Below are 24,129 nucleotides of genomic sequence, written 5' to 3' on the forward strand. Positions count from 1 at the left end.
TTGCCCCTTTTCATCTCTGTTCCTGATGATAATACGAAAACGTTACGAATAATTGTGATTGTATATGGTCTAATATGCTAGAATACACATAAATGAAGGATTAAGAAATGAAGTGAAATGCCCCTGGGCATATAAATATCTACTGCAAATTTTGTGAATAACATTCGTTGTATAATACTGCAGCCATCCTGTGATGTGGCATACTTCCACCGAGTGTAATCCTTTTTTATTATTATTTTAACTTCTCAATGTTCTCATCAGCATGCACGTAAGGGATGCACCAAGCATCCACCAGTCTCTCAATCTATCATTTAAGGGTCATGCATTTTTTCATGCTAGATCTTATTAGAAAAACAAGTGAACCAAACATCTCACTTACACACAACAAAGTACAAGAGCATCGTAACCCTTATCCAAATATCATTGACGATGAGATCTCTTTGTTTAGTCATGAGAAAATTACAACTCATTGAAAAATGCAGGCATCACAATAACTTAACAACACCCGACATCTTATTATCACTAAAATAACCACGATGTCAATTGACGCATTAAAAAAAAAACGGCAAACCCCTTCCAAAGCCAGGGGCAAACACAACCAGCTCTAAATGATTTCTTTTTGATCGGTACAATCAGCTATACATGATATGCAGCAGTTTCAAAAGATTATGGTGCACAGCCTTCGCACTACCCTATTGCAACCACATCCTTTATGCTCTCTGGGCCTTCCCGCTGAGATATTCCCAGTGCAGAAGCAAATATTTCACAAGCTGGTTCAAAGGCATGTGGTGCCTTACTGTCCAGAAGATGTATGCAATCATCCACAACACATTCTACATCTTTGCTTGGCCACCTTCTCATTGCCCTTGACGAAAACTCTGTTCGGTTGGTGACCCAGAAACAAAGGGAACAAAACCCCGGCCACCAAATACAGGGCGCATGAAGGCATCATCAAATTTATGCCAGTACCGATGAACAGTGTGCATAGGAGTGGCCAGGAGTGCACGTATGCTGCTTGGTCGGGTAATTTCAGGTAGGTCAAACTCAGAATCCTGCCCCTCTCCAAGAAGAGGCACAGAATCCTGCCCCTCTCCAAGAAAAGGCACAGTTACTGATTTTGGAGTAGACGGATCTGACTGTACCTTGCTGGCTGTGTCTTTTGGATGTAGAAGCAAGAACCTTATAAGAGGTTTAGTCAGCAAACCAAACACCTGACCAGAAACAAATATGAAGTGTCATTACCATTATCAAGAACATAGAAATTTCATATGCAAAACTTGTTCATACAACATCGTAAGCAATCCTAATGCAAAAGCAACCATAAATGTAACTTAGAATTCTTACAAAAATTCATGTGAAGAGCAGTTGGTTTTCTTGTTCCCTTAAGAAGCATCATTCCTCTTAAGAAAATAGGGCTTTGCTACATACAGTCGGGAAATGCAGTCGGCGTGCAGTCGGCTGTACGGAATGAATAAAAAAAAATTATAAAAAAATTATTTTATATTCAGGGGGACCTACATGAATTATAAAAAGTTATAAAAATAATTTTTTTTTTTCATATAGGTCCCGTATTAATTTTTTTTTACAGCCGACTGCATTTCCCGACTGTACAAATCATTTCTGAAGAAAATAACATACATATAGAGCTCACCCAAAACCTCAATTGGAAGCATGGTGGAACTGATCCACTTTAATTGTATCTACATAAAATTATGTCCATGATGCTCTTGCCAAACAAATAATAAATAATAATATGGAGGAAGCAGGCATCTGACAGCAAGCGCTCGTCCAATGGAGCTTTGAACAATGGAACACCCATATTCTTGATAGCTAAGAAGCTTAATGGTAAAGACCATAACAGCAAGCACCATATTTGCATTTTCTCTTTTCATTGTAAATGAATCAGCTAATTCTCAGAAAATACAAACAGTTGGCATATCAAGAGGCCAAATTGGGCTCTTTTAATGTGACAAGTAAATAAGTTTGACCCTCAATGGACCAATCATGTACACAGTAAAATTAAAAGTGAACGACGAAAGAATGGTAAGATTAATATTCATCACTATAGAACAGATTAAATCAAGTCAATACAATTTCATAGATCACAGAAAAGGCAGTAGACATCCCACCACTGTGCTGAAGAGAACAACAGTTATGGTGCTGGTGATCATGATTGCATTTCCTCGCAATTGAGTATGCCCTGACATTGTGAACTGCATTTAAAAAATAAAAGGTTTACTAAATATTCCACTGCTACCATCTCTGTATCTGTATCTCACCCACGTACGCATGCATGCACCATTCAAGTGTTCTTATTTCAAGCGGAAGAGTATAAAAGAAACTGAAATTTCCCTCCGATCAATTATTTCTTAACAAATTTTCTATGTAGTTATAAATATAACAGCATGTCCATATCGTACCTGATTATAAGCGAGTGCTATAGACACAGCACCTCTCATGAGACCAGCCCACCATATTACTGTCAAAATGGCTTGAATACCTCATTGTGAGGATTTCTTATCATTATAAAGGCACCAAAGTGCAATATAAAAGGCTAGAATTAAGCCTAGATTACAGTAAATGAAATCTGTCTATGTATGGAAACTAGCCTTCTGTACAGATTCTACGTAAATAAATATATACAAATGTCTAAATCTAAATAAGGAAATACAGAGCATATCACGCTAACATCCCCCCTCAAATTGATGCTGGGCGGTCAAGAAGCATCAATTTGCTGACAAGAAACTGATGACGCTGTCGTGTCATAGCCTTTGTAAACACATCGGCAATCTGGAGATTAGTAGAAACATGAGGAAGTGTAATTATACGAGAGTCCAAGATTTCCCGAATGAAATGACAATCCACCTCAATATGTTTGGTACGTTCATGAAACACAGGATTGGCAGCAATCTGAATGGCACTGGTGTTGTCAGCATGGAGAGGGGTAGGAGAGGACTGAACACAACCAATTTCAGCAAGAAGACCTCGAAGCCAGAGAATCTCAGAACAAGCAGCGGACATTGCACGGTATTCAGACTCAGTAGAAGATTTGGAGACACGATTCTGTTTCTTACTCTTCCAAGAGAGTAAGGAGTCACCAAGAAACATGCACCAACCTGTAACAGATCGGCGCGTATCAGGACAACCTGCCCAATCAGCATCACTGTAAGCCACAAGACGAAGAGGAGTGCCAGTAGGAAAGAACAAGCCACGACTAGGGGAACCTCGAAGATATCGAATAATACGACGAACAGCAGCCAAGTGGAGATGGCGTGGAGCCTGCATGAACTGACTCACTTGCTGAACAGCAAAGGAAATATCAGGGCGAGTAATAGTCAAATAATTCAGACTCCCCACTAACTGTCGATATAGGGTGGGGTCAGAGAGTAGATCACCCTCTTCCCGACGATACTTCGTGTTTACTTCCAGAGGAGTATCCACAGAAGAAGTATCCTGAAGACCAGCCAAAGTAATCAGATCCTGAGTGTATTTATGCTGATTCAAAAAAAATGCCAGAAGGATCAGTATGGACTTCCAATCCCAAGAAGTAAGTAAGAGGACCAAGATCCTTCATATGAAAGGATGCTTGGAGATGATGCTGCAATTGGGTGATTAGAGCAGAGTCTGTCCCAGTAATAACAATATCATCAACATAAACCAGAAGAAGAACAATGCCAAGAGATGTCTTGCAGAAAAATAAAGAAGAATCATAGGCACTCTGCTTAAAAGAAAACTGAAGCAAAGTGGAGCGAAATTTGTCAAACCACGCTCGGGGAGCCTGCTTCAGCCCATACAACGATCTTTTCAATTTACAGACATCCGAGGAGGAAGAGGAGGACAAACCAGCAGGAAGGGTCATGTAGATTTCTTCTTTGAGATCACCATGAAGAAAAGCATTTTTGACATCCATCTGATGAAGAGGCCAGCCTTCAGAGGCAGCAACCGAGAGAATAGTCTGAACTGTAGTCATCTTGGCAACCGGAGCAAAAGTCTCCTCATAGTCCACCCCATATTCTTGCCGATTACCAAGTGCAACCAACCGGGCCTTATACCGATCCAGAGTCCCATCAGAACGCAGCTTGATGGAATAAACCCATTTACAACCAATGGCTTTCACCTGAGCAGGACAAGGAACAACATCCCATGTATGATTATCCTGAAGAGCCTGGAGTTCCTCAGCCATCGCCGCCCGCCAACAATCATGTTTAGCTGCCTCAGAGTAACCTGACGGGATGGGAATGGAGGACAAAGTAGCATGAAGAGAGGTATGAGAGAAACCATACCGGTCGGGTGGGCGAGATACTCTGGTCGAACGGCGAGGAACTATGGTAGGAGGCAGATCACCCGTAGAGGATGCATGCTGAACAGGCTCAGATGGCGGACCAGGCTCAGGAAGGGGCAAAGGAGGATGTCGTCTTTCATATACAAGTCCAGATTTGAAACGATCAGGAAAAGAAACCGGATCATCAAAATTAGGCAAAGCATGTATCTCAGGTAAAGACTCAACAGAAGAAGGAAAGAAGGACTGATTCTCAAAGAACACAACATGACGAGAAATACGAAATCTGTTAGAGCATGAATCAAAGCAAACATAGCCTTTGTGAGAAGCACTATAACCTATAAAAGCGCATCGAACAGATTGAGCGGATAACTTATGTCGTTCATGAGAAGGCAAATGAACAAAGCAGACACAACCAAAAGTATGCATATCAAGATAGGTAGGATGTCGATGATACAAACGAAAATAAGGACTTTCAAAATTCAAAACACTGGATGGTAATCTATTAATTAAATAAACTGCCGTAGATAAGGCTTCGACCCAGAATTGAGGGGGAACAGAGGATTGGAGTAGTAACGTACGAACGACATCCAACAAATGTCTATTTTTCCGTTCAGCAACACCATTTTGTTGAGGTGTATACGGACAAGAACGTTGAGAAACAATGCCTTTTTGATTAAGAAAATCATGAAACTCACGAGACATGTACTCACCACCCGAATCAGACCGCAAAATTTTAATGCCAGAAGAAAACTGAGTTTCAACATAAGCAGTAAATTGTTGAAAGACAGAGAAGACCTCAAATTTTGAGCGAAGAAAATAAATCCAAGTGTACTTCGTATAATCATCAATGAACGTAACAAAGTATTTATAATTTGCATGAGAGATAACGGGAGAAATGCCCCACACATCACTATGAATCAAATCAAAACAACGTTCAGCAGGAGTACTATGAGAAGGAAAAGCAAGAGACTTACTTTTGCCTAATTTACATGTGGAACAATCAAAAGAGAGAGAAGAAAATTGATCTTTATTGCCCAACAAACCAGAGTTTATGATATGAGATAAAATAACGGAATTAGGATGACCTAACCGTTTGTGCCATACTTCACACTTATTGTTCACAGTGGTACAAGCAAATGAAATGACATCAGGAATGGAAAAATGTAAAGGAAATAAACGTCCAACTTTAGACCCCCTCGCGAGTATCTTGCCCGACACCTGATCCTGCACAAGACAACCATCACGAGAAAAACGAACATCACAGTTGTTATCAACTAGTTGACCCACTGAAATAAGACTAGTAGAAAGCTGAGGAGATACAAAAACATCTCTAACAGTGGAATCCACATCCCCAATAGCATGAATAGGTAACTGACTACCGTTAGCAATCTGAATGTGTGTCGATCCAGTATAAGGCCGAATATTGCTAAGTGTATCAGAAGAACTAGTCATGTGATTAGATGCACCCGAATCAACAAGCCATGAGGGAGAAAGGGAACCGTTACCTTGCAGCCCTAAGGCTGAAAAAGCTGAAAGAATCATTTGCTGAACCTTCTCAGTAGTAAGAGTAGATGAGTCATTAATAGGAGTAGAAGAAGCGGAACCCACCGTAGCCTGATAAGCATGAGCCTGGCGATTTTGGGGACGTGTAGGACAATCTTTGATAATATGTCCAGGCTTCTTACAGTAGTTGCAAGATTTCCGTGCACAATTATTAGCAATATGTCCGTATTCTTTGCAACTGAAACATTGAACAGTCCGCATGTCTCGTCCCTTGCCTTTTCCGTGAGCAGCATAAGCAACAGCAGTGGGTATCATTGTGTCGTGCTGATAAGTAGCCTGGGTTGCAAATCGCTGCTCCTCACGAAGTAATTCCCCAAAACAAATATCCAAAGACGGCACAGGAGCACGATTCATCAAATTAGAGCGAGTGACCTCAAATTCAGGACGTAACTTCATTAAAAATTGATCGCGCTTGCTTTGCTCATGAATTTCCTGCACAACAGAGAGAGACTCTTCTGGTACCGTGGCATAAATTATGTCAGTAAATTCTCCCCAAAGATTATTAATTCCAGAAAAATAATCCTGGATGGAGAGATTGCCCTGAGTGTAACTAGCAATTTCATACTCTAACTGAGACCGTCGAGCCGTATGGTCCTGATTATACACCTTTTTCAAATATTCCCACATAGATTTAGCAGTTTTATAAGGCCTCAAATTGAGAACAATGAGAGGATCAACCGATGCTAAAATCCATGTCATCACCCTAGCATCTTTGATCTGCCACTGAGCTAATTTAGGAAGCTCAGTAGGAGCCGGATTACTCCCATCAATATGATCCCATAACTCATTTCCCATAACAAATAAACGGAATTGAAATTCCCATGCAGAATAATTTTTACCCGTAAATTTTACGGTAAAAGACTCGGAAGACATGAGGCCCATAAAAAAATAAGCAACGCCGAATTAAAAAATAATACCTGACCAACCAAAAAACTGCCGACAATCCAAAAGGAATAAATAAGCTGCCGAAAGCTCCAGAAACAACTGCTGCCGAGACCAAAAAAATGACAAGTGCTGCTGCCGATACCCAACCCACGAAGCCGAAATGAAAAGAGGCAGCAGAAAAACACAAACCAGCAACGGAAAGGGCAACAGAAAGTGCCGACTAGAAGCCTGGAACCAGAGCCACGCAAAAGACTGCTGAAAGCCACAGGAAAACCCGTAACCCACAACCAGACTGCACCGAAAATCACACAGAGAGGACCGAAACACCAGAACACACGAAACCCACAGCCAAAAACCACCCAGAGAGGACCGAATCACCAGTCCAGCACCGAAAGACAGCACAGATGCCGCCGAGAACACTAAAAAAAAATACCCGAAGGAAAAAAAAACGTAAGACTAGTAACCTGCTCTTGATACCATGTCAAAATGGCTTGAATACCTCATTGTGAGGATTTCTTATCATTATAAAGGCACCAAAGTGCAATATACACGGCTAGAATTAAGCCTAGATTACAGTAAATGAAATCTGTCTATGTATGGAAACTAGCCTTCTGTACAGATTCTACGTAAATAAATATATACAAATGTCTAAATCTAAATAAGGAAATACAGAGCATATCACGCTAACAATTACCACCTACAACAATAAATATGATGGTGAGATTTGGTACATCAATGAAGTACGAAAAAAATAGAATTATGCTGCAATAGAAACAGAAAGCATACTTGTTGCCTGAAGTTGATTTTTTCCTTTGGAAATTTTTTAACTAAGTTGATTAAAAATGATAAGGGGAAAACAAAGGCTGCTCTTCCTGCCATAATCAGACCTAGCAGTATTGAACTCACAGCAACAGATGTTCCAGGACTGCAAAAAGCAAAATCAAGCATTGCATGTTAGAGCAATAAATAATGTCTCAGCAAGGCAGCTAGATATACATTTTTTTCTGAAAAATTACATAGACTACTACAACTAATAGATATAAGGTTCAACATATTAACAGCTTGGAACTAAAAGGACTAGTTAGTCATCTAGTCTTATGTTGATAATACCTGCCACTGACAAATCTCCACTTTTCAATGTCCAAGGCATCCATTCCAACGTAAACGAAGATAAAGATCTCAGCAACAAATGAAAGGGTTGCAAAAGCATGCCTGTGATAATTTGAAGGTAAATCTAAAGCATTAGGTATATGACAAATTGACCTTTGTTCTACATATGAAAAATGGGTTAAAATGGCTTGATAGCTTCTAAGAAGACATACTTGGTAGTGATTCGTGAACACTCAGTCACATTGTGCCAGGTGTAATGGGACATCACAATCCCACAAAAGAATACCGTGAGAATGCCACTCAAATAGAACAACTGCATAACAGGTTAAATACAGTAGCATCTTAGTGAGATGAAAAATAATTAGCAATCTATCAAATCTGCCGTCTATATAAAGCATTTGAAGCATAGAAAGGGAAACAAGTGCCGTTAAACAATTAGATATCTTACTTCAGCCATCATATATGAAAGGTATGCCATGAGCATCATAAGAGCAACTTCACGATCCGTAGAGTGCCTATATCATGAGAAAAATTGTACTATCAGAATTTGGTTTTAGTATATGATTCTAACACTTCTTTCCTCCATCAGTTAAAGGTTTCTTCAGAAGCCAAATCAGGAGACCCTAAATATTAGGTGTCACCAGACCACTTCAACAAAGAAAAACCTAGCAGAAGATCTAATGACCAAACAAGGCACCTTCTTATTATGAGACTAGGTCCATTTTCAACATTAATATAATAACAATGGAATACTATTGTTACCTATAAAAAAAAACAATGGATTACTATTGTTGCAATACCAGTAAAAGCAACTGACTCGATCATTCCAATTCTGACAAACGTACCTTCCAAAATACAGCTTTTTGATGATGTATGCATTAAGCAGCCCAGTCTGCAGGGGGAAAGAGATATGTCATACCACAGGAGAATGGCACATGTAGCATAACACACGTGCATTCATACATAGGAATCTATGAGAGAGAGAGAGAGAGAGAGAGAGAGAGAGAGAGAGAGAGAGAGAGAGAGAGAGAGAGAGAGAGAGGCTTACTATCACCCCAAGCATTTTGCTTGTGAGAAACAAATAAAAGAAGTTGCCAATAAAATGCAAACCAATCCTGGGGTCGATATGATTGAGGTCAAAACTCTGGATTGCATTAAAAAGTACCACTGATGTTGCATCATTTACAACACCCTCCCCAAATACAAGACTGTAGAGTAAAGGCGTCTCATCCTGATTAAGCACCTGCACCGTCACGTGATCATTCAGGTTTGAAGTGTAGATACCTTATCCGATTGAAGACAAGATAACATGCTGATATCTGCTATACCTGCAATGTACATACTGAGTCCGTGGCAGCAAATATTGCACCGATTGCTGAAATAGCAGATCAATAGTCAGACCCAAACAGCAAACAAAGTTACTAGAAAAAGAAAAATGGCAAATGTGGTACCTAGATAATCCCCAATATCCAGTGAACCAATATCCAATTTTTTGAAGAACTGAGTAACCCCTGGATCAAGCATCAGAATTTTACAGTCACAACAAACTAGTAATATAAAACCCAATAGCTCAAACTCTTTTTTTCTTTATTTATTTATTTACTTATTTCTATGTCGGGGAACCTCTCCAAGGCATGGCCTTTTGGACCCACCCCTGCAGAGTAAATCCCGGTCCTGTGCACCACACCCTCTGAAGTTTCCCTACACGGAATTAGTTAAATCGCTAGCTTTTCACCAGGGGGTGTGGCCCCAAAGGATTGTTTGCACTCATGAGGTGTTCAACCTTTGGACCTTGAAGTGATACCCCAAGACCAAGGCCTTCACCACTTGGGCCAACCGCTTGGGGTTTCTTTTTTTTTTTTCTTTTTTTCTTTATTTGCTAGGCCTAACATACTTTAATCCAATTCAGAAGGGTATTTGGTACAAACATGGTGAAGAAAATAAAAATTTATTGAAAGGACTCGTACATTATTTGGCCAAAGAAATAATGTACAAGGTGACTTAGACAGAGTGAACTGTCGAGTATGGATGCATATATCACTTTCATTCCAACCTCTAACACCAAAGAAATTAGTAATATGCCTTTAAAACAATATCTAAAAATAAAGAGTAGGTGTCCACCCAATGCGATCACACAGATACTGAATATAAACTGTCAGATAAGAGAATTATCACTTTTTTACAGAAGAAAAGAATAGCTGCATTTTTAGGAATGATTCTCTGCTCTGTAATGGTCTCTCCTCAAAGATTGCACAAGACAGAAGAGTGAGAATTATCAGTTCTAAGCATAGGTAAGTACTAAAAATCCGGATGAATATGCTTCAAACAGAGAATTTTCTGCCGAGTGAGCTTACACGTAAAGTTCAAGAGGAAAGCAACAATACATTCCTAGTGGGTAAATCCTCCTATAGATTGGTATGACCCTAGAATTGTCTTACAGCATGAATTGGGAGCAATTGACAGTAATTAATCTTTTAATAGCTTGGAGGCCGTAAGAAGAATGGGGACATGCCACTGACTCCATGAATATGGCCATATTTTGAATGAGCAGCACAGTGCCATGAAAAAATATTTGTAAAGGAGATTTTCGGCTCACTTGGTGACTTTTTAATCACTGATGTTACCATCAGTCAGAGAAGTCATAATCTAATTGGCTGCATTGCTAATAAATGGAATCGTATATATATTTATAAATAAATTGTCTTAAAGAGATTCAAACTATCTTATATTCCGTGTGAGATATTGGTCCATGTACCCTTTCGATTAGTTTGCCAAAACAGCTAGTGAAAAGAAATAATGATAATAACAATATTATCCTCTAGAGACCTCATCACTTTATCTTCTAATCACATGGTGCCAACTAGACTAGAACCCAGACTGCTATAATTACCTCCTCTGTGTGCTACTCTCAGGCAGAAGGCTGAAAACCATATGTCCCAACAACCCTATAAAGAACCACTATATGATTATCAACAAAGTTTACCCTGTCGGTGCTGAACCACAATAGGAACTGTTTGTTCAAGTTCAGTGATCATCGAAATTGGGATTGAGTGAAAAGTTAGAGTCAAAGACTCCCTGCTGTTCCAATTACTAAAGAAACTTTGATAACTCCCAAACAAATTTTTAAAAGGCACAGTTTGGTGCTTATTCTAGAGTTGTGCTAATGCTCTCCAAATTTATTACTGCTGTTCCAGTGATTGAATCAGAAATCTCGCTTCCTTTCTTCAGTATTTGTAATTACAAATTTCAATAAGATAAAGGTACTTGTCAAAAAAATTCCAAAAATGCTAATTAAAATTGGTAAGGATTCATTTTCCGAAAATAAATCCTAACTAATTCCTTACATACTCTCCACTCCTTTTAATGAGTCGGTTTTGTCAAACATGTAAACCTTATTCTATTAACACAGATTATAACACAGTTTCACCAGCAACACAAGAGTAGGTAATAGATCACATATTATCAGAATCATGGAAATGAATGTTACCCAAATTATGGTCAATGTGAGTAACCCAAAAATTGAAACAGAGTTAACACTAATTGTCAAACAATGTGCATAGGTATAAAACCATTGGCCGTCAGAATGCTGTCCAACAGAAAAAGGTGTAGTTTTAACGTCCTTGGCATAATAGTTTTTCTTTCCTCGTAAAACTTAAAATAAATAAAAACAACAATAATAATAATAAAAACTGCAAATATAATGTGACGATATTTACCTAGTGATATGATGCCACAGGATATTAATGTACCAACAGCACCAAAGAGCGTGATAGTAGTAAAGTTAACAAAAAACTGCTTCTTTTTCACCTGAAACCTGGAGCAAATGATAGAGATTAAGATCATATATCATAAGGCTGGGAGAAATTTTTTATAAAAATTTCATTGTTAACATATTAACGATTATTAATGTGAAGATATAAATTTGAACCATAAAAAGTTTTAAAAAATATAAGGTGCCAATTTCAACAAAAACACAATTGTGAGCTACTTGTTGCAACCATGCTTTTTGGTGAAATCAAATTAAACTGATGAAATCCCAGCTGATGACGTAGGAACAGAAACTAAGCATACACCTCAAGATTTTCAAATCATTCAAACACTAGAATAAAATTTCCACACTTTATGTGAAATGCCACATTGGGCACATTTCATTTGAAAACACTCCATGGCTTCCAGTAAACCATAAAATCTCTTCCTGCTACTTATGCCAACTATACCGCAACATGGAGTATCCATTAAATTTCTGCAATTAGTTCTTTAAACAGACATACCATTTGAAAGCTTGTAAAACTTATTTTGCAAGTAAGCAAGAATTGCGTTGAAGAACACAAAAGGCATAGTCCACATATGAAAGCTCATAAAATTTCATAAGAATGTCATAGTTCCTTTAAATCTTTATATGTTTGAAAGGGAAATGATTTGTACAGTTCTAAGGTATGCAAACCCCATATACTCCCTTCGAAAAAAATAGGCAAATCTAGTATCCACATGAAAAAACCCATTTTTCAATGGTGGGCCCTATTTTTTTTCAAAAGGAGTGCGCGAAGCTTAAATGCCCTAAGACTGTATCTAGCATTGCTCATGTTGAAATTGCCTAATTAAACACCACCCTGCACCAGTTTAGTCCGCTCTAGCCTTTTTTTTTTTGATAAGTAAGAAAGAAATATATTAAATCATGAAAATTGGCAAGGCACGAGTCCGCACGGGTATACAAAGAGCCTAGATACAAGCTAAGAGCTGTGAAAAGCAGCATAGAGATCATTGAAAGAAGTGCCATTCAATACAATAGAAGAAGCCCATAGTAATAAGGTGTGATGACGGAGAACATGTTTATGATGACGGAGACATCAAAGCTGGAACCAGTTAGATGTTACATTCTTCCCACTAATCAATTTAATTTTAAGGAGTGCTGGCAACTATTTGTCTCTAAAACTCATTCTAATTATCAAATATATCAATTTTTTAAAAGTAAAATACATGAAAAATTTCAGATAACCATACGGTCTGATTCTTATTTTCTATATTTTATGTCAAGTATTTTGGATTTTCCTGATAGCATAAGCTAATCCAATAATTAGCACGTAAGAGGACATGACTACAAACCAAGGCAACGATAATGCTGAAACATACTTTTGGGTTCTAAAATTCCGTAGTACCATAAGATAAGAAAGCTTGAAGATTAGTTGAGTTCATTCACGGGAAATCATTGTAACTGTAAATGACATAATTAGCAATATAGGCCACCACCTAGCACCGCTTCAAGCACCATAAAACTCATGAATAAAAACATAGACAATTGATGCACAAAAAAAAGCAGAGCAATCAAAACATCCGAAACAGAAATAAGAATTGAAGAAAAAGAGCTCGATTCTCTATACAATGAGGTCAATGAGACGTCAAATTTACCCCGCATTAAATATTATTGGCGGCAGAAGGTATATAAAGAAAAGATCCTCACTGAAAACCAAAAGATGCGAGCTTCTTCCCCCACTTGCCAGCAGAATAACAACTCCAGTACACACACCCTGCAACCGACCCACGTAGAACAAATGAAAACTAGTCATCTCTTTTTTCTTTCTCACCAGAAACCAAATAACCGGGTAAGAGCGAAACTTACAATAACAAGGGCAGTGATAGACTCGTTCACCCATCGGTTCTCCTCAAGAAGATGGCCAATCACAATACAAGCACAAAGGAGTGCCACAAAGAGGTTCATCGAAACCACAGAAGCATGATCGGAAGTGGATAGCATTTGCAACCTCGGGATGATAGAACTCAATCCGATAGCCATTATTTCCACCACTCCTCTCACTATAGAACCAATCTATAATAGTCAATTCAGAAGATTTTAGATTTCCGTTGGAGAAAAGAATCTGCTGATTCTATGTCTCTGAACCATTGAGCTCCTAAAATCTTTTAAATCTCACCATGCAAATCGACTCTGCAAACCAACACATCAAAAAGTAAGCACATTTTCTTGTGTATTCAATCTCCGAAATACCGATACAAAATGCTTCAACGCGTTAAAGACCAGCTAAAACTTGCATGTATTTCTGCTGATAAGCACTGAAAAAAATAACCGAAATGCAAAGGACAAAAAAGGATGCGAGAAAAGAAAACGTAAATGATTATAAGAAACAAGTTCTGAGAAACAAAATGGATCACAAAGCAAAATGAGAAGGGGCTTTCGTTTGAGCCTCGAGAAACGAAAACCAGCAATGTACTTTCCCTGAGAATATAGAGGAAAATGTAATAATTTCTATCCCGGTTGAGGTGAGTCTTCGATCATTTCCACTTCCTTGGAAGAAAGACAGTAGAAAGTTTTTCGAATCCCCAGTTCTGCTTTTCTTTCTTTTCACAGAAACCAAACGGACAACCACTTCTGGCCAATAATTTGCTTCCACAGTATGGAAAATTTTCTTTTCTTTTCGTAAACCAGGAAAAAAAAAAAAATGAAGCTTACCAAAGCACTCCCAGGCTTCATGCACAGATAACACGTTGAAGGCACGAAGCTTGCGAATTTACGCACCAAACGAAACAGAGATTTCGAAGAAGCAGAGAATGAGAGGGCTAACAAACAATCTCTGCTTCGAGATCCTTGCGCAACGCAAGATCCACAGCTCTATGATTCTCACAACAATGCACGAACCTCGGGATAGCTACAAGCTCGGCTATGCCATATTTCCATCGGAGCGATATGCGAAGGAGGCTTAGAAAATATTGATAATAGTTTGATTTTGGAGGGAGGGAGGGAGAGAGAGACGGACGGTAAGCTCAGGAAAGAGAGAAAATGGAAGAAAATCTAAGCGGAGAGAGAGAGAGAGAGAGAGAGAGATACGGGTGGTTCGTGAAGACAGACACGGAGAGATTGGCGCACAGATTCGAAGTGGAAATGTTAAGAAGAAAACTAAAAATAAATATTAAAAAAAGGTTATTTTTTTGTCTTTTGCAATTTTTATTTTTCTCTCGTCTTAAGATAAAAACCCATTTTTGCCAATCAATTGAGTTGTGGAGAAACCATGAGGTCCAATTTTATAAGGTTTTAATGGTTACAATGAGCTGTTTGGATAGTGAATTGAAATAAAATGAATTGAGATGAAAATTAAAAATTGAAAAAAATATTATTATATTTTGTAATATTATTATTATTTTAAGATTTAAAAAAAAATTATTAAATTGTTTATTATATCTTTTATGAGAATTTAAAAAATTTATAATGACGAGATGAGATGAAACACTTCTTATATTCGATCCAGCCTAACTTATAATGAATTTTGTAAAGAAGAAAAGAAAACAATAAAAAGACTAACTTGATTAATCAAGATATATATCTCTTCTATGCTTAGACAAATAATAACTCTTTAGAATGAATTGGTTTTAAAGAAAGCTATGTCCATAACTACTTTGTCTAAATATAAATATTACACAAAACATTTATAAATTCATATAATTTAATATGATATGTCGAATTTATTTTATAATAAAAAATACTTTACAATATGATGTATCACCTTAGGCCATATCAGTTTATGAACTCCCCTATATAAGATTTATGTACAGAGCTAATTACATGGAGACACATCATTGATAGAAAATGATAGCCCAGGTCATTATTTATGCAGAAGAGCTGCACCCAGCTCTATTATAATGAGTGTTGTGACTAATAAGTGGTGCCTTTTATGTTGAGAAAATGATCTAACTTATAATTTTTTTTTAGAATTATATTATAATTTTATTTCTAATGAAAATGAGTAATACTATATATAATTGTAGAGTGTCCATGCGTCCAGTCACTTTGAAAAATAGTTGAATCTACTATTAAAAAATTAATAATTTTTCATGTAGATCTTGTATTTATTTACTTTTTTTCAAAATTATTGCAGGGCACTTTTACACAAAAGGTGCAACTCTTCTTGTAAGCAATCATTGTTCCATATTTGTATCTTCACAAGAGATATGATCAAAATCTGCCCTCATATATTTATTTGCTAAGAAAAAGCTTTCCAGTAATAGCTGCCAAAGAAAGTTTATTCTCTCTTCTTTTTTAATAGGCAACAAAGTTTCAAAAAGCTATCATGTGAAAACAGAATGGATCATATGAGCTTCTGTCCAACTAGAAAATATATTATACATGCTTGAAATTAACATTTAGAAATAATAGATCAGCTGTCACGATCTATGTGTGTTTGGATTAGTATGAATTAATAGCATTGATTAACATTTGTTACCGGGGAGCATGAAGATTCCTTAGCATGTCCCATTACTTTTAAGATTCGTACACATAATTATTAATCGATTGATCCTTCCAAAACATTATTGTACGTTGATATGTTGTTGCTTTCAGACAACCTAGGCAGCATGTGAAGACTTTTACCATAACACGTTACCCTCAGCATAACCCTATAAATAATTATTAAAAGAGACGATTGTCTTTTATTTTTATTTGAAATCAGACTAGCAATGCTTTCATTAATGAACAGGCTCAATGATGCATTTTTTTCAGCAGATACAACGATTTCTACCACATTCTTGCTTGAGCAAGTGTGGATCAACCGAGCTTGTTGACACAAGTTAGCTTGACCCAAGTCCCAACAACTCTCAGCTTGGCTAAGTTCTATACTTCTGATCTCAGTGATTATAATTTTTAGCACAAAAAATTACCTTCCTCTTCTTTAAGAACAGGAAAAAGGAAATCAATCACTTGTTCTGGCGGCATGGCCATTGTTTAGTCATTAAGCTTCACCTGGTATTTGTTTGTGGATAAGTGGAAACCCAGAAACTTCAGGTTTTGATCTCTTGACACGTTTGAGAAAGTCTAAATTCTCACAAAAATTTGCTACATGTCTTATCTGATTTTATTTTTCATTTTAATGCCACTTCTCCCCAGTCTTCAAAAATGCTTGTGTTTGTTCTGAAGAAAGTCACTTCTGAAAATAGTACACTCTGCTTTCTGGTGTTTAGTTCAATTATCAGCAGAAAATAACCTTCAGATAATGGACAATAATCACCTGAGAGGTGGTAAAATACATAGGGAAGGAATAAATGGATTCTGCCCCCAAAAAATACAGAAAAGCCTAAAAAATTCAATATGATTATCTTCCTCGATCGATGTGCTAACAACTATACATGCATGATCAATTTTATTTATCTGCATTCATAGTATGGTTCACTAATACACGACAAATCTGGTGGCTGCTTAGAAGCGAGGAGGTCCACCTGGTGGACCAGGGGGTCCAGGTGGTCCAGGTGGCCTACCAAACATTGGTCCACAGCAGCTCTCAAAGATGCAGCAGCAGCAAAGGAGATAGAAACTGCCAACCAAACATGAATTCTGTTAACAATACCACCCTCTTAAGTTTAGATAATCAGATTTAGATTGTAATTAAAATCTAGTTTTCTAATGGGATCTAATTTCTAGTCCATGAGTCTATTTATGCACTCCAACACTTGACAGATTTGATGAAAAAAGAATTTTGAGAAATATGATCTCTTGAGCTGAATCTCTTTTCTCCCTTCTTCCACTTACTCGGATGGTTCTGATCCCTCTCTTGACTCTCTCTCTCTCTCTTTTTACCTTGTTCATCCTCACTTATTCTTCCTAATTTCTTCTCGATCGACTTTAATTGTCATGCATCGCTTCTGATAACCGCTATCAATTCACTTCTCATTATCATTACATGATGTCTTCAAGGTGACTTGACTAGGTTCCATGTTCAGATTATTTTCTAAATACAGAAACTCTCGTGTAATTTCTACCTCATGCAAGGACATTAAAGTCTAACAAAGAAGGAAAACTTAATCTATATGATATTAGAGCATCTTATAATCAAGAGAGATATCTAACTCACCATGAAGATACAAGCCGGCATATGCCACCACAGAGAAAATCACAGCAACCGCATACCCCCGGAGGGCCGGGAGGTCCTCCCGGCGGTGGGCCCCAACCCGGCATCTGTGCTAATGTTTGTGCTTCTCTTCCAATTGGAAGTTGGAGTACAAGGAACTAGGCAGAGGGTTTATTTATAGAATGTCAAAGTGGGTAGCAGTAAACTTAATGGCTAAGAGTTGTGAGATTTCTAACACCATCTTGGACTAGTAAGTACAGAAGATATCCGTTCCTTTGAATAAGTAGATTGTGAATACAATCTACTCTTAAGACAGACATGCAGCTGTTTAATCATATGCGCGGTTTTCAACAACCACAGGACACACATCGTTCGAGGATTGGAGGGCTCCATGAAGCTGTCCTGCTAACATGTCAAACTTGTTATTTTTGCTGGTTTTAATTTTTTGGTAGGCAAGTAGGTCGGTCGGTTCCCTCTTGGCTGAATGAATGATCGTTGTGAACACACATCGTTCGAGGATTGTTAGGTAACATGACAAAAACATGACAAACTGTTCACAAGGGAGGGGCCAGTTGGACTGTTAGAAAGGAGAAACACGTTTCTGGAAATCTTTCTTCATTAATAAATTTGTCCATAGCAGACGGTATTTATATATGATGTAAAAGAAAAAAAACAATTGGATTTGTTACAAAATAACTGTAGGGACCAATAAAAAATTCTTCTACTGTTATTAGGGCTATAAAACGGTCGGTTTAGATCAGAAAAACGAATCAGTTTGGTCTGGTCTGGACCGGATCGAGAAATATGAGATTCGGTTTCAGTTCATAATTCCTTGAACTGAACTAGTTCGGTCCGGTTCATGGTCCACGATTCCTCGAACTGAAGCGGACCAGACCGACCAAATTAAAAAAAATATTTTTATTTTATATATATATATATATATTATTTTATATAATAATTATATAATTAATTATGTAATTTTCTTCTAACCTATTCCCATTTATAATATAAAATTTTAAATATGTAATTACAAAATAATATTCTATTAATTAAGTAGTGTATATTATCAATTAACTTATAACCAATTCACCATTAACTAATTACTAACATCTACATCTATATCTAATTAAAGTTATTAGATAAATTTTTTGTAAAATACCTAAGTTGTAAGTAAATATAAAGCAATTGATAAATTATAAATTAACTAACCTAATACCAATTCCCCATTATGTATATATGTATATAGTATATATATATATATATATATATTATAATTTATATATAAATATAATTTATAATTTATAATATGCATTATGTATGTATATATAATTTATAATATGTATCACTGACCATAGAATTTTTTTTTTAATGAGTTAGTTACATAATCTATTTTAATAATTTACTTAATGTTAATTTAGTAATTTAAATAAAATGTTTAATTGATTTATTTAGAAAAAAAAGAATAAAAAAATAATTAGATTGGACCGAATGGACTGACCGAACGGGATCGGACCGAACGAACCGACTAGATGTTCAGTCTGGTCCAGTCCGAAAAAAATGATGGACTGAAAAAATGATGGACCGAATCGGACCGGACCCGACCAGACCGTTTTCACCCCTAACTGTTAGTTTCTAGAATTTGTATTTGGTTGTGTGGTGCTCTGTTGTTGAGTGGTACTTTGTTGATGTAAAACACAATGGCTCTGTAATTACCCTCCATTACTTGTTGCAGTGTCATGTTGAATGCCTTCATTCCGTTTGTGAAAATGTGGCATAGAATCATCTATTTTAATACGCCCCTGCAAGTCTAAGGGGGTATCGACCACATTGAGACTTGTCTTAAGAAGAGTGAATTTTTCTACAACTAATGGCTTAGTTAGGACATCTGCAATTGGTTCTTTGGAATTGCAAATTGAACTTGTAATGTACGGGCATCAACTTTATCCCTCACAAAGTGATAATCGATGTCCATATGTTTTGTTTTGGAGTGATAGACCGGGTTGACAGAGAGATATGTGGCTCCAATGTTGTCACGCCATAAGATTGGAGCCTTAGGAAGAGAAATACCCAGCTCTTGAAAGACTGTTTGAAGCCATATGGTCTCAGCAGCTGATGATGCAAGTGATTTGTACTCTATTTCTGTTGATGAACGAGCAACTGTCTGTTGTTTCCTCGAGCTCCATGAGATGAGATGATTTCCAAGGTAGATGCAGAATCCTCCAGCTGACCGTCGATCGTCTGGACATCCTCCCCAATCAGAGTCCGAATATGCTTGAAGTGTGAAGGTGGACTGATTTTTAAAGAGTAAGCCATAATTGATAGTGACTTTAAGGTATCTAAGGACCTGTTTAATAGCACTCCAGTGAGAAGTTTTCAGAGAGTGCATGAATTGGCAAATTTTATTCACTGCAAAGGAGATGTCTGACCTGGTGAGAGAAAGATATTGTAAACCACCAACGATGCTTCGGTATGGAGTTGTGTCATCAAAATCTGGAGAATCAGATTTTGATAACTTGAGAGAGGCTGCCATTGGAGAGGAGATTGGTTTTGCATTGATCATTTGACTGCGAAGAAGCAAGCTCTTGATGTACTTTCGTTGAGTGAGTAGAAGCCCTGCTTTGGTGTAGTCGACTTCTAGTCCAAGAAAAAAAGAAAGTTTGCCCAAGTCTTTGACTGGAAAAGCAGAGCCTAAGTTATGAAGAAGAAGATCAATGGCTGAAGAATTTGATCCTATGACAACTAGGTTATCCACGTAGACTAAGAGATAGAGAATGATATCACAATGCTGCAGGATGAACAAAGAAGGATCTGCCTTTGAGGCTGTGAAACCATATGCAAGTAGCCATGAGCTAAGTTGTGAAAACCAAGCACGTGGTGCATGTTTGAGACCATATAGAGCCTTGTGCAATTTGCACACATATGTGGGGTGTAGAGGATCAATAAATCCCTGAGATTGCCGCATGTACACCTCATCGGTCAATGAATCATGCAAGAAGGCATTTTCAATATCAAGTTGGTGCAAGGGCCATGATTGGGTGACAGCAATGGATAAAATAAGTCGAATAGCAGCAAATCAGGAGGTTAACAATGAGGAAGATACGATCCTGCTAAACTGAAATTGTATAGCTGTAGGAAGTTTTGAATTGTTCACGTAAAAATAGGAATCAGTTGTAAATACATTGCTATATATATTGTTGTGCATACTACACGAAATATCAAGTGAAAATACAAGAATTCATATATTACTCTACCTATCAATTCTTTTACATGGTATCATTCGAGCCGTGAAAAGACCATCGTCTAACTATGTCTTCCTCAAATCCCTCCCTTATCTCCATGTCTCATGTTGTTACTGTCAAACTTACTCAAGATAATTACCTACTCTGGAAAGCACAGTTGGTGCCTTATTTCAGAGGTCAGAATCTCTTTGGGTACCTTGATGGTACCACAACCAAACCATCCAAAACCATTTCTATCTCCCACCCTGAAACTGGAGTTATCTCTGAAAGCCTGAATCCTGCTTACACTCAGTGGGTACGTCAAGACAACCTAATTCTAAGCACACTCATGTCTTCCCTCACTGAAGGGGTGCTTGCTCAAGTTGTCAATTATACGACATCCAACGCTGTCTGGTGTTCACTGGATGAAACCTTTTCTTCACGATCTCATGCGCGAATTATTCAAATACGCACACAACTGGCCACTGCCACTAAGGGCAGCCAATCTGCCACTGAGTATTTTCTCTTCATCAAACAGCTCGTGGATGAATTAGTAGTTTCCAGACAACCAATGACTCGTGATGATATTATCATGTATGTGCTTGCAGGTTTAGGCCATGAATATGACAGCTTCGTGGCCTCCATTTCTGCACGCATTGACAGTGTGACACTTGAGGAAGTTTATTCTCTCTTCTTGACCACTGAAGCTCGCCTTTCTCGACATCAACTTACCCCTGCAGTTCAACAACCCTCTGCTAATGTTACTCAACGTCAATCACAACCTTTTGCACGGAATGGACGCGGTAGCTCTCGAGGCAGGGGGCATAGCAATCTTGGTGGCTATAACTCTGCCAACCGAAGCAATGACCAGTCTTTGCTTATTTGCCAGGTTTGTAATAAACCTGGACACTCTGCTCAGAAATGTTATCACATATTTGATCTTTCTTATCAGGACTCTCCCAAAACACCACCAAAGCAGGCTATGGTAGCTATGACCAAGGGCAATTGGGAGCCTGAGTGGCAATTTGATACAGGTGCAACCCATCATCTCACAAATGATGTTGCTAATATGAACCTAACAAATGTTGACTACAATGGTTTTGATAGTGTTCACGTGGGTAATGGTCAAGGTTTGCAAATCTCTAAAACTGGATCTTCAAAATTTTCAACTACTACTTCTACCTTTGTTCTTAACCAAGTTCTTCTTGTTCCTGAAATTCAAAAGAATTTAATCTTTGTGCAGCAATTTTGTATTGACAATAATGTTTATTTTGAATTTCATGCTCATTTCTTTCTTGTGAAGGACTACTCAGGGAATTTCCTTCATCAAGGACATCTCAATGATGGCCTCTATCGGTTTTCCACCAAACCCAATCTCCCTCAAGCCTTTTCCAGTGTTCGTGTTTCTCTTCGTGAGTGGCATCGTCGACTTGGCCACGCTTCAGATCCCATCGTCAACAAAGTTCTTTCCACCATTGCCTTTCCAGTTGCAAAAAATAACGTGCACTCTGTGTGTCCTGAATGTCAAATGGCTAAAAGTCATGATTTACCGTTTAAATCTTTTCCATTTGTTTCTTTCCAACCTTTGGATTTAATTTTCACTTATGTGTGGGGACCCGCATCTATGGTTTCTACCATTGGTGCTAAATATTATGTGAGCTTCTTAGATGATTATTCCAAGTTTCTTTGGCTCTTTCCTATTAAACTCAAATCAGATGTCGAACAAGTTTTTCTAACCTTTCAAGCGTATGTTGAGAAACACTTTGAAAGGAAAATAAAAGCCATCCAGTCTGACTGGGGTGGTGAATATCGACACTTGCATACTTATTTTAAGAACACTGGAATTAACCATCGCCTAGCTTGCCCCCATACTCATCAATAAAACGGTTCAATTGAACGTAAACATCGACATATTGTCGAAGTTGGCTTAAGCATGTTGGCTCATTTGAATTTATCTATGTTGTACTGGGAAGATGCCTTTCAAACTGCTGTGTATGTTATAAACCAACTTCCAACACTAGTTTTACAGCAAAAATCACCATTTGAAATGATGTATAATCGTGTACTTGACTATTCCTTTCTGCGTGTTTTTAGTTGTGCATGCTAGCCCAACTTGAGATCTTACAATAAAAACAAACTCAATTTTCGCTCTAAAACATGCACTTTCATTGGCTATAGTCTTTGTCATCAAGGGTACAAGTGCCTCGATCTCTCTACTGGTAAGGTCTATGTTTCTAGACATGTCATATTTGATGAAACATATTTTCCTTATGTCAAAGAACCCAGTTCCACCGTCCCTAATTAGCATTCAGCACACTCTGTTTCTCTTCCTCTTCAACTCAATATTTCACAATCCACGTGTTCAAGAAATTTGCAACCTCACCATATTTCCACATGCACACAATCTGTACCTTTGTTGTCTCTTTCTGCAGGACTTGATCCAGACACATCTCCACAGCATGTCACTACAAATTTCCAATCTGATACTATTCAAGCGCAACCAGTTGATACACGGCCTCCTCCTTCTAACTGTGTCACAAACAGTCATTCTATGACAACACGATCAAAGAATAATATTCATAAACCTCGGCAACCCAGTGATGGCTATATTCGGTATCCTCTTCCGAGAGCATTGTTAGCAGAGAATGTTCATACAGCCATGGAACCAACATCTTATATTGAGGCATCGAAGTCTACTCATTGGCGAGAAGCAATGAATAAAGAATTTTCTGCTTTGCTGCAAAATGGTACTTGGTCTTTGGTATCACCTTCAACTAACACCAACATTGTGGGATGTCGATGGGTCTACAAGATTAAAAAGAAGGTCGACGATACTGTTGAGCGTTACAAAGCACGACTAGTCGCCAAAGGATTTCACCAACAATAAGGAATTGACTTCACTGAGACATTTAGTCCAGTCATCAAGCATGCAACTATTCGGTTAGTGCTTTCTATTGCAATTTCTTATGATTGGCCTATCAAGCAACGGGATGTGCAAAATGCATTTTTGCATGGTGATTTACAAGAAGAGGTATTCATGTCTCAGCCACAAGGATATATTCATCCTCAATATCCCAATCATGTGTGTAAATTACACAAATCGCTCTATGGTTTGCGGCAAGCTCCAAGAGCTTGGTTTTCTAAACTCTCGGACAAGCTCAAGTCCTTAGATTTTCATGAAAGTAGAGCCGATACATCACTCTTTATTTTTAGAACCACAACAACT

General features: G+C 37.8%; 1 protein-coding gene and 1 long non-coding RNA gene across 7 annotated transcripts; both read right to left on the reverse strand.

Annotated features, from left to right (window-relative positions):
- Positions 1-394: 394 nt before the first annotated feature.
- Positions 395-14,724, reverse strand: LOC122318961 (sodium/hydrogen exchanger 1-like). 6 transcript variants are annotated; one of them, XM_043136755.1, is made up of 15 exons: positions 14,304-14,722; positions 13,768-13,781; positions 13,458-13,664; positions 13,299-13,365; positions 11,557-11,654; positions 9,292-9,351; positions 9,169-9,215; positions 8,889-9,083; positions 8,686-8,732; positions 8,289-8,355; positions 8,053-8,153; positions 7,841-7,942; positions 7,517-7,655; positions 2,130-2,213; positions 395-1,211 (listed from the first exon to the last, which is right to left on the reverse strand). In XM_043136755.1, the coding sequence occupies exons 3-15, from the start codon at positions 13,489-13,491 to the stop codon at positions 858-860; spliced, it is 1,395 nt and encodes a 464-aa protein (XP_042992689.1). In that variant the 5' UTR covers positions 13,492-13,664; positions 13,768-13,781; positions 14,304-14,722; the 3' UTR covers positions 395-857. The 6 variants fall into 6 exon arrangements, with proteins under 6 accessions (XP_042992689.1, XP_042992685.1, XP_042992690.1 ...); XM_043136751.1 differs by having other exon boundaries at positions 13,247-13,365; positions 14,304-14,720; XM_043136756.1 differs by lacking the exon at positions 9,292-9,351 and having other exon boundaries at positions 14,304-14,724.
- A 2,072-nt stretch (positions 14,725-16,796) lies between these two features.
- Positions 16,797-18,218, reverse strand: LOC122318084. The gene is made up of 2 exons (XR_006244713.1): positions 17,689-18,218; positions 16,797-17,151 (listed from the first exon to the last, which is right to left on the reverse strand). It is a non-coding gene; the product is annotated as an uncharacterized LOC122318084 (long non-coding RNA).
- Between the last annotated feature and the right edge of the window lie 5,911 nt (positions 18,219-24,129).

Source organism: Carya illinoinensis, chromosome 8 (assembly GCF_018687715.1).
Source record: "Carya illinoinensis cultivar Pawnee chromosome 8, C.illinoinensisPawnee_v1, whole genome shotgun sequence".
Lineage (NCBI taxonomy): Eukaryota > Viridiplantae > Streptophyta > Magnoliopsida > Fagales > Juglandaceae > Carya > Carya illinoinensis.

Bases quoted from the DNA above. Each gene is read 5' to 3' on its own strand.
- LOC122318961 (XM_043136751.1), bottom strand. The intron at 8,154-8,288 runs GTAAGATATCTA...CCTGTTATGCAG, and splicing joins TTTCATATATGATGGCTGAA to TTGTTCTATTTGAGTGGCAT. The intron at 1,212-2,129 runs GTGGGATGTCTA...GTTTCTGGTCAG, and splicing joins TTGTTCTCTTCAGCACAGTG to GTGTTTGGTTTGCTGACTAA.